Source organism: Teleopsis dalmanni, chromosome X (genome assembly GCF_002237135.1).
Source record: "Teleopsis dalmanni isolate 2A chromosome X, ASM223713v2, whole genome shotgun sequence".
NCBI classification, from domain to species: Eukaryota; Metazoa; Arthropoda; class Insecta; order Diptera; family Diopsidae; genus Teleopsis; species Teleopsis dalmanni.
The window spans coordinates 1,978,565-1,990,589 of record NC_051848.1 but is presented as its reverse complement, the minus strand read 5'-3'; the positions used below and the strand labels follow the sequence as shown (position 1 = coordinate 1,990,589).

At 32.6% G+C, this 12,025-nt stretch overlaps 1 protein-coding gene across 1 annotated transcript; it reads left to right on the top strand.

The window, feature by feature from the left end:
• Nucleotides 1-2,322: 2,322 nt before the first annotated feature.
• LOC119687364 (putative inorganic phosphate cotransporter) lies at nt 2,323-4,376 on the top strand. Its single transcript, XM_038101655.1, has 6 exons — nt 2,323-2,396; nt 2,673-2,857; nt 2,942-3,391; nt 3,451-3,835; nt 3,896-4,134; nt 4,245-4,376. The coding sequence occupies exons 1-6, from the start codon at nt 2,348-2,350 to the stop codon at nt 4,374-4,376; spliced, it is 1,440 nt and encodes a 479-aa protein (XP_037957583.1). The 5' UTR covers nt 2,323-2,347.
• The last annotated feature ends 7,649 nt before the right edge of the window (nt 4,377-12,025 follow it).

Sequence of the window (12,025 nt, the reverse complement as noted above, 5' to 3'; positions counted from 1 at the left end):
CGTGGGCCGTCTGAGGGACTATAAGCTCATTTAAGCCTCTTATCGAATAGTTCAGCCTTCTTAAGGTAGCCTTATCTCGACAAAATTTGAATCAGACAACACGATTGTCTCTCCATCAAAAAAATCGATCCATAATAAAGAGACGAAAACTTGTAGTGAGTTGTGTGTTGTAACGACTCACTTTTTGTCGCTGATGATGCTGAGGTATATTTAGCCGTTGTCCAGGAGTCGTTGCAATAAAGTTTTTATTTTGGAAGTGAAAGACAATGTGATCTAGTAATTCAATTATTTATTTAGGAGAATTTAAAATAACATAAGGTTTTACAATCTAATTCGCTGATGACGCTAAGGTATACTTAGCCGTTGTCTAGGCGTTGTATTAATGTTCACGAGCACATCACATTCCTCTTGCGAGTCCTTATGGTAGGAGAAAACGTTGTTGGCTTGACGTTTTACCAAACTACTAGTCAAAACGTATGTACTACCTTGACGCTATACAAGACTACTAGTCAAAACGTATGTACTACCTTGACGCTATACAAGACTACTAGTCAAGACCTATGTACTACCTTGACGCTATACGAGACTACTAACTTGTTTCACAGTTATTATCAAAGGTATTATTACCTTTGAGAGTTTTCCAACAAGCACCCTTGCTTGTACAATGCGCGTTTATTTATACTCAAACGACCAAAGCTTTTCCTGTAGCGCATCGGTACAGTTGGTATTTTTGATACTTGTTGTCTTTTGTTACTGTTGTTCGCCTCGGTGTAATTTCTGTGCTTTGTGTTTTCGTGTGTTCTTGAATTCGCCGTGCTTTGTATTTAGTTTAACCAAAGCTTTCATGCTTTGACTTTTGTTCAACAACAACAATAAAAACATGTTTTAATGCAATATGTACAAAAACTTTCGTTGTGTAAATACTTTTGACTATGACTGTATATTAAATAAAATTAATCTATTTGATTTTAGATTATATTAAAATCGTTGCGTGTTAAACATAGTGTGTTGTGATCTGTAACTAAAAATGTCTTTTGAAGTTATTAGTATAGTGTTGTTGTTGTTTTTATTGAATCTATTTAGGTTGGAAATATGTGAATATTTCCTTCCTTACAGTGTATGCACTACCTGTGAAGCAAATACCAGTTCGGATGACTAACTTGTTACAGCCCAAAAACTGCAGTCAAAACCAAAAATTAATAAATTCGTTACTCGGTTTCCTAATATTTCACCTATATCATAAATCTAAAGAAACTGATATATGTACGCAGTGGAACCACATTTTATATTCTATATTAACTCCCACATAATAGGCGATTGGCTATCACAGTCAAGAAAAAACTGACTGACATAATCGGTAGTATCACAGAGCTTCCGTTATTGCTAAGTAAAAATGTAAGACAAACATGAAATAAACATGCTTGAAGATGGAATAAACAGAAAGATATTAATATAAGTAGCTTCGATTGCTGGGTAAAAGGAACATTAATAGAAAAGAAACCAAATCAATAAACCATTATAATCAGAGTTTGTAGAGGTAAAAATAACAAGCTGACTGTAAATTTCCATGGATCGTTTTCAAATTTACGAAATTGTAAAACTTATATTTTATTTTTGTATCGCTTTTTGACTGTGTTTTAGTAGGTGGCTACGCAACCTAAAAATAAAGCTGTAAAACTGTAGTCTAGAGTTATTTAAATGAATACTACAACTAAGTAACAAATCATGGTCGTATGTATGTATTTCCAATGGTTTGAATTTGAATTGTTACACCCAATTCGGAACCAAAGCGATCATGTAAATTGAAATACTGATCGTGTTATCGCTTACGAATATTAAAGATGTAGTCAATCATCAACTCACTTATTATAAAGTCAGGTATGACTTCAACATTGACAGATGTAATTACTGTACGACATTATCTTTCTACATAATTTAATTGCTGATTTTAGGTTCACTTTTGATATTATAAGAAAATGCTTTTCTCTCTGTGTTATAACTAAATTGAGTATTTTTGCAAAAATAATAAGACAATGTGAAATCATTAAGGCCATAAACGGGTCATAGAATTGGGAAGAACCTACCGAGTCGTTCCATACCAATTGTGGTTTCAAATAGAGTGATTTCTTCATATCATATGATTTCTGTAACCTAATATGCGTTGAGTACTAAATTATGAGGTCTCAGATAGATTTTTGCATTAGGATAACTTTCGAACATTATATATAAGAAGGCAAAAATTTCCGTTTTGATTTACCCGTCAATTATAAATATTTTATTTTGATTAACGTAAAAAAAATTTTTTTTTGTAATATCCTAAATTGTTAATCTGTAGCAGTGTACAAATATGGATGTCAACAATGATCAATCTAAATGGAAAAGAACTTGTTCGAAATGTAAGTCTCCATTAACACAATATACAATATAATGAAATCAAAGCAGGTATTAAACATAATGATACCTGCTTCTCTAAGTTAAGTGAAAAAGTAGTGTGGAATGTGCATAATTTCTGGGCAGCTGCAATTGTTACTTTAATAAAAGTTATAAGAAACAATATTTCCTATAAATGTCTAGATATTCTGATATATGCTGTGGTAATTCTGTCTTTGATTTGGAGAAATTGGTTTTATATAATAACGTGATACTAAAGAGTAATTTTGATTTCGTTTTAGTTTTTATATTTCCACAGAGATATGTATTTGGTCTTATGGGCTTTTTTGCGATATTCAATGCTTACACAATGCGTACTTGTCTTTCCGTCGTTATAACTCAGTTGGTCGTGCCTCGTAATTACAGTAAAGAAACTTTGGAAAGACAATTTGTGTGTCCAATTTTGGAAATGCGAAATCGGCAGTTTGTAAGTGTTGTATAATATATACTATAGGAGAGCTATTAACACTTTTCTCATAAGAAATTTTCAAAAATTTTTCTATGTTCATAGCTTCCCGGCGGCGAGTTTGAATGGTCACAAGAGTTACAAGGGTATATACTTTCATCTTTTTATGTAGGTTATCTTCTAACTCATATACCTGGTGGAATATTAGCTCAACAATTTGGTGGGAAGTGGATTTTAATATTTGGCATATTGAGCACAGCCTGTTTTACCTTGGCCACACCATGGTGTACAGTAAATTTTGAAGCATATGGATTAATCTGTTTACGTATTTTAATGGGCTTAGGTGAAGGTACAACATTTCCAGCATTAAGTTGCTTAATCGCCCAATGGGTGCCGATGACTGAACGAAGTTTAATTGGAGCACTTGTTCTTGGTGGGGGACAAGTTGGTGCAATTGTTGGAAATACAATAAGTGGATTTGTATTGAAACATTTTAGATGGGAACTTGTGTTTTATATATTTGGGTCAGTGGCGTTACTCTGGTGCATATTATTTGTTAGTATATTGTTGTATCTAGATATTACTTTTTATAACTGATAATCGTGTTATTTAAGGCTCTACTTTGCTATAGTGATCCTGCATCCCATCCATTTATAAAGAAGGAGGAAAAAGATTATCTTCTTGCTGAAATGGGATCAATTGCTCGTAGACATGATCTTCCCCCAACGCCATGGGGTTCTATATTCTCAACCTGTTCAATTTATGCATTAATTTGTTCTCAAATAGGGCATGATTGGGGTTTTTACATAATTGCAACCGATTTACCGAAATATCTAAATGATGTGATTCAGATGCCCATTGAAAAAAATGGATTCTATTCGTCTTTACCATTTGGTGTTATGTGGATTTGTTCAGTTTTTTCCGGATTTTTAAGTGACGTTATAATTAAAAACGGCGCTGTTAATATAACAACCATTCGTAAATTTAATACCTTACTATGTCAGTTAATTTAACGAACATTGAAATAGAAACTCAATCATTATTTGATTGCATTTACAGCTGGACTTGGATCCTCAGTGTTTGTGATCTTGGCATCTTATGCAGGCTGTCATCGTTTTTTGGTCTTAACGTCTTTTACGATTGGGATGGGTTTGATGGGTCCCTATTTCGCTGGTATGAAGCTGACTCCAATCGATATGAGTCGGAATTATTGTGGGATAATAATGGCTATATCAAATGGTTTTGGCTGTTTTACGGGAATTATAGCTCCATCAACTGTAGGTTTGATGACACCTAACGTAAGTATTTACCTAAACTATGTTTTAACTGTATTTTCATTGCACATTTAAAAATGTTATATACTAATATATAATAATAATACTTATTATATTTGTCCTATTTTATATAGACAACAATGCGGGAGTGGCGTTTAGTGTTTTGGATTGCATTTTTTATTCTTGTAGCATCTGGCATTATCTTTGCTATTTGGGCCACAGGCGAGCGCCAAGAATGGGACGAACCCGATAAAGTACAAAAATAGTATATTGAATATACAAAAAATTTTAAAAAGAATTTTATAATTTAATATATACTAAAACTAATTATTGTAAAAAAAATTTAAAACAAATAATCATTTTAATTTCAATTGCATTCAAATCGATTTAGTTCCCTAATAAATAAATTACTGGTGGGTTCAAGAAAATATATTTCTTTCCCTATAACTCCCTAATGAAGGGTAAATATTAAATGTAGAGATATCAAGTTAATCAACTAAGACAAGGAAAAAGAAATTTTTCATTTTTTTGCTCTTTAGTTATTTGCTATCGATGCACAAATCACTATAGGCGATCAGCACTAACACATTAAAACAAAATATTAAAACATCACGGTAATCATATGTCACAATATTTGAAAAATTGTATATGTACACAGCAGTTATCCAAGCGTTTTAATAGTGCTATTAATACCTTCCTGATAACATTATCAGAAATCAAATAGACTTCATCCTAATTAATGATCGTTTTTGCTCTTCAGTTAAGAAAGTTACAATTTACCCGGGGGCATATGTACCATCTGATCATAACCTTCTAATGGCGATAATTTGCATAAGATTAGCATCAAATCTCAAAAAGAAACCAAGCCTTAAACTCAACTTAGAAAAACTACGAAATGATGTCATAAAATGTTCATTAAAAAATAAAATAAATCATAGCATTAGTAGTATTGATTCTAGGAACCCAAATAATATATGGGAGCAACTGAAAACAACGATTACATCTTCATCGAAAGAAATTCTTGGATCATATAGGAAAGAAATAAAAAATCATTGGATGACCGAAGATATAGTGAAATTAATAAATGAACGTCGTCAGTATAAAAATACAAAACAAGATCTATATTGGCAATTAAACAGAGACATCAGAAGTAAGATCCGTACAGAAAAAATAGTTTGGGTAAATAATGAATGCCAAGAAATTGAACGATCATCACTACATGATGACTTCAATCTACACAAAAAACTGAAACAGACTGCTTACAATCATATAAAACAAAATATATGATTGTAAGCCGAAGGAATATATATAGCAACACAAATTTAATGGTTAATAATATTGGTATAGAAAGAGTACAGCATTTTAAATATCTTGGATGCTATGTAAATGAAAATTGGAATTGTTCCAAAGAGATCAAATGCCGAATAGAAATAGCAAGAAAAACTTTTCTTAGATACAAAAAAGTGCTTAATAGTCATGATTTCAATATTAAAACTAAAATCCGTTTTGTAAAATGCTATATCTGGTCTATACTTCTATACGTCATGAAAACCTGGACTTTGAAAATTGTTGATATTAACAAACTCGAAGCATTTGAGTTATGGATTTATCGGAGAATTCTCAAAATTCCATTATTTGTAACAGATCATGTTACAAATAATGAAGTGTTACGAAGAATGAGGTGTGATCGCGAATTGTTAACAATTATAAAAAGAAGAAAAACAGCTTACCAGGGACATATTATGCGAAATTCAAAATATGAGCTACTCCAAATAATTATTCAAGAAACAATCGAAGACTAACGCGGTATTGATAGGAAACGATTTTCATGGCTGCAAAACATTCGTCAATTGACTCAAATACGAGAGGTTGGCAGCCTTATAAATATAGCTAGATGCAGAGAGCAATACGCAGAAATAGTTAAAAATTTGTAATTGTGTTTATTAAAAGCTAATCAAACAATATAGTATTATGTTATAATTATTATTATGTTATAATTAATCAATATAGTATTATGTTATGTTATATGATCACCAATATTCGTAATCGAATTGGCAAATAAAGAAGAAGAATAGCAATGAAACGCATGGTTTTCCTTGCAGATAAGGCATCTTTTTTACATTGCCGTTTGATTGGATGTAAGCGCTGCGTTCTCGAAGCGCATTAAATGTGCTTTAAATCACGTCTATCAGTCAATATTGCAAGGTATGTGCACCGGAAAGAATCAGTCTGAAAAAAAAAGAATGCGAATCGCATGAAATAAATTCGGTGGGTTTGTATATAACACATGAATGTTCAAGAATATTTCAATAAAATATAAAAAACATTTTAGGACCTGTTTAGTAAAATACGCTTTGTTATAAGTTTTTTTTCGTATACTTTAATCTTATTTATCATTAAATTACAACTCAATAGTGTTATACGTTTATATTTTTTGTCCAAATTTTGTTTTATTTATTTTATTCAATCCAATCTTTAAAGTTTTAAATCTTTAAATTACAATTTAATAGTGTTATATATTTTTATTTATTTGTCCAACTTTTATTTTATTAAATTACAATTCAATCAAAACCTTTTTGTCTTCCAACAAACTTAACTGCCCTTAACTCTTGTTCTTTTACCTCTGCCAAGCCATCACGCCACTTTTACCATTGTTACCAGATCAGACCAACCTTCTCTCTCAAAAACACACAAAACATAACACAGTTAATCTGGTCTTGCAGGTGCGGTTTACAACATTAATCTTAAAGTGGCGTGAGTAAAATTAAATAAATTAAGGTTAATTTTTTCTTGCCGATAATGGCGTGTCTTTTTATGACGAAAGAAACTATTTAATATGAACAATAATATTGTTCAGCTTTTCCTTAACGCGATTAGCGAACTTGTAGAGAAACATTTGCATAGCTTCTTTGTAAAATTGTACCCAAAAAAGGCGCTTTACATATAGTAAGTTAAAACATATGCATAACAGATGTCTCTACAAAAAGAATAGCTTTGAAACAAAACAAGGCAAGCTCAAAGATTAACTTTCAATTCGTTTAACTTGTGTTTCCAAAATAAAGCTGTAGTTTATAAGCTCGTTCTAATTTAAAGCACGGCAAGTGCTTTGGTTGTTGTCACTAATTAAATAAAAATAAGTGAGAATAAAACCTGGAACTTGAGCATTGAAAGTTTGTGCAGCCTTGGCTTCTTGTGGATAAACACGATTAGTCATCGCTTCTAATTTGACAGGCACGAGTTCTAAGCCTGGCACTTGCAGTCCAAACAAATTATATACGGACTATAAACTAATTAAATAAAATTCGATTATTTCCAAAGACCACTGATGAAGCGTACTTGGCAATACTCGAAACAGCGTTGTATGATCAGCCAAATTTTCAATAAAATTAAAAATAAATTTTTGCGTTTGTCCTTTCTTTGCTATTCGAATCCGTCTAACTTTTAAATAAATTAAGTTATTAAACTATAAACTATAATACATTAAACTATAATATATCGAATACATTAATTAAAAAATAAGTTAATAAAAAAAAATAATACTAATAATTAATAATAATAATCTTAATAATAGTATTAATGGCTTCAATAATAAATATATACAACAGCTTTTTCACGATAAATAACAGATTATCATGGTTGCTATACATATGATACGTATATAATCTATAATAGTTATGATATATATAAGTAGTACAGCAAGTAGCAGGGTGAAGCTTTAGATCACCTCCAAGTGTTTCACCTTGTGTAATGCCAAATGATCAATCCCCCTTCCTGGATGCTGTCCTCTTCAGGGGTCCCAGCATCGTTTGGTAACAACCGCTTCGTCCTCAGACTACGTTTTTTTAGATCTCCTTTTTGTTTTCGATCGCCTTGGGCTGGTGGTTACAGGTTTCTGGACCTAGCTGTCTTCTGACACGGTAGCACCGGGGTGACACTCGCGTGTGAACGGCTCCAGAGGAAGTCTGTAGCTGCCTTCGTCGCGTTAAAATCCTAGCAGGCTTTAAAGTACGTTCTACATCCATCACCAGTAAGTTGGTCGTGTAGGTTCGGTTATAGCTTAGCTCCCGATTAGTTCTGGTCTGGCTCTGAGCACTTGTTTCAATAGCGACCTGTGCCAACCCTCGCATGGACTCCATGCACTTGCATAGATAACCATTGGACTTCTCTTTCAGTAACTACACTCATGGGTGCCAGATAGCGGCTTTGATTGGGGACCGTTTTAGCATGGAAAAAATCAAAATTCAATACAAATAAGATTCTTAACCCTTTAGGGAGACGTTCAAGCCTTAAAAGGCAAGCGCCTATAAATAACCAGCCGTCTGGAGCTTATCCTCAGGTGGATCGAACAAGTATTGCTTCGTCGTCAAGCACTTTGGCAACTGTGCCATGTGGTGGTGCTGCCTCTTGCTGTTCTGCTGGTGCAGCGGTCAAAGCTAAAACGCCAACCGCTCCATCAGCAACCAGCAGCAACTCCAATTCAGGTGTGCGATCCTACCCTAACCCCTCGATGAGGCGTATAGGGCGCCCAGGTCAGCATACCGCATTCTTTCCAGGCTTAATGCAGCGGATCCTTTCTCGCTTTCTAAAAGCGAAAAGGCATCACTGAAGTGGGCAAAGAAAGATGTCAATCTCCGGCCCACTAATATCCCATCTATTTCTGCCCCTACTCAAAAACGACAAAGGTCGATTGAGCAGGCAGGCAAATCAGTGCCACCAAGCGCGTCCAAGCGCCTCAAATTTCGTCCTCCTAGACCCCCATCCTCTAAAGCTCTCAGTGAAATAATTAAAGAGAGCTTACCCTGGGCCATTATTGACACTGGCAATAGTGATGGGACCATCTCTTCAGCAAACTGGAAGAAGGTTGAACGGGCTCTCCTTAAGAAATAATTGCCAATCATTGCCCTTAATCCTGGGCCATCTCCCAGCTGCAAGGACACTGGATGGTACCAGGGTCATATTAAAATATCTATACAACTATCTATACAAATATCTATACGGATCTATACAAACAGGCGAGCGAAAAAGTTGGGAAAACAAATCACTGCAGTGCCAAGGATTATAGACTGATTGGTCCTCCTTTCTTCTAAAAGTACTGGAGAGGGTTCTAGAACTTCACATCAGAAATACTATAAACTCGGTACTCTTATTTTCATCATAACATGCATATACTAAAGGCAAGTCTATCGATACTGCATTTCATGCACTCATTTCACAAGTTGACCATTCCATCTCTCAGGGAATACAAACTTTTCGCTTTTCTATGGTATCGTAAAATCCCTTTCAAAGCTAAAGCTTGACGATAGTCTGGTAAAATTTGTAGAGGTTCTCCTCAAAACTAGGATTATCACATCCGACATCGGAAGTGTTCAATCCTTTAGAGCAGTATGTCGGCGAACACAACAGGGTTCGTCATAAAATAACCATGCCATAAAATAAGTTGTAAGCAATCGAACATCTGATTTATCCATCTCAATATTCTCTGATAGCCAAGCCGCCATCAGATCACTGATAGGCCTCCTGGCCACAGGGATATCCCATGGAATTGTAGTAGACACGACCTCACCAAAGCAGGCGTTCTTCTCGGTAATATTAACTTCATATATATATATATACATATATATATATATACATATATATATATACATATATATATATATACATATATATATATATATACATATATATATATATACATATATATATATATACATATATATATATATACATAAATATATATGTATTTTATTACCATTATTTTATTCAATGGGTCTATTTACACTATTATAAATGTAACATGAACATGAACATGAACTTGAAAACCGGTTTCCTATAAATGATGGGGGAAAGAGAGTATGATGTGAGTTCATGAATTTCAAGCAACGAAATTCGCAGCCTTTTTCAGCTTATGTTTTGGTGTTTGTCAGTACTTCGAATTTCTGTCCCAGTAGCAGAAATAAGGAGTTAAAAGGCCTTTTTAAAGGCATTTTTCTGCAGTAAGTAGTACTTACACACTTGTATTTTTTACTATATCTTTTTTGTTCTGGATGAGCCAATATCGGAGGCCTTACACACTCGCTGTGTAGAAAAGGTCTTTGAAAAGCACTGCAACACAAATTCTGAGGAAGGCCTTACACATTCGCTGCGTAAAAAAGGGCTTTATAAAGCACTTAAAAAATGCATATATTTGTAATTAATTACATTTATTAAAATTCCAATATCTTTTATATTATAATAAAATTTATTTAAATTAAAATTATTAACATGATTATAAACTAAATAATATTAACATTTTTTAAACTAATAATATTATGAAACTATCTATAACTATACCTAAAATTTATTTAAACTTAAATTAACATTATTAAACTAATAATATTGTAAAACTATTTATAACTATATCTAGTTAATCTCTTTTGTTGATTTTTTTTGATGCAAGCCACTCTATAATATCTGTTTTTTGCAACCTTGAAACCCTTTTTTATGTCATTCCTATAATTTTCTTCACTTAGGACTTCAGTATCTGCAGCTTCTGTAACATAATGCAATATTAGACAATGTATATGTTGTTTAATTTTAACAAAAATACTAACTGAAAAAAATATGCACTAATGACAACTTTAAATATAATTCCATACAGGTATAAAAGTATACTTACAATTGTTTTGTTACAATTTTTACGTACAATTTTCCACTGTTTTGCACTATTATTTAATATTTTGTAACGACACTTTGGGTGACGTTCAAAAATTTTTAGTTTTTGCTGGGGTATCCTCAGCCGTCGTCCAGAGTCGAGACACTTTATTTATAGTTTCGCTGAGACGTTGTTTTAGAAGAAAGAACGTTATTTATATATATAAATTATATATTTTTATTTATTTCATAAAAAAAGACTTATTATTAACAAAGTATAATTAAACAAATTCTAAATATAATAAGTTATTATTCACTTAAAGCATTCTTTTGCTTTTTTTCTAAATAAAAAAAAATATGTATGGATCGCCGTTGACGACAGAAATTATTACTCCCCAGTGTGTTACTCGTTAAAAGATTTCTGGTAGGACAGTGTGACGTCCTGGGTCCTCTCCTCTGTTGTTAAAAAAAACAATGAATACCTTGTACTGTAAAAGTAATCATTTGGCCGAATGAGCCAGGTTAAAAAATAATATACATAAGACTACGTTTGGCTGAAGGAGCCAGGTTTTTGGCAAAATGTGCCAGGTGACCAATAGGCCAGTGTACTTGTCTTGGATAAGTAAAATTTCAAGTCTTTGGTAAAATTTACCAGAAGGCTCAATGAGCCAGAGTACTTGTTCCTTTACTTGTCAAAAACCAAGTCCCCTATTACATGAAATGTTCCTCCTTTTATATCGAGCATACCGGAGCTTTTTGGTGTAGCGCACCGGTATTACTTGCTGTAGTTCACTTCGCCGTGAAGTTGAACTTTTTGTGTTCTACTGTGTACTGCTTCTTCTTTTACTTCGCCGCGACTTTGAGTATTTACTACGCGTAGTGTTTTTTATTTCGTGTGTGTTTTTTTTTTTCTCTTTAATTTATATTTTATTATTTAAAATAAAGTATATAAATGGTTCAAAACAGGGTATGAAATATACATATATATTTTGTGAATTTAATATTATTCAAATCTAAATGTGAAAACAAAGAAATAATCAAAAAAAATAGTGTTGGTGTGCTTAGTTATTGTCGTAGTTTGTTTTGTTTACGTGTATAAAAATTAAAATTGTACAAGCATGAGTGTTAAATTATTTTGTGTATTATTTTATTTATATATATTTTAAATAGATATTTGTTTAATAATTAAACGTGTTTTCGGTAATAACTGTTCAGTGTTGTTGTGTTTAGAATTTCTTTACAAGTTTTTTTTTTTTTGTTTTCATTCATAAAATTTGTAACAAAC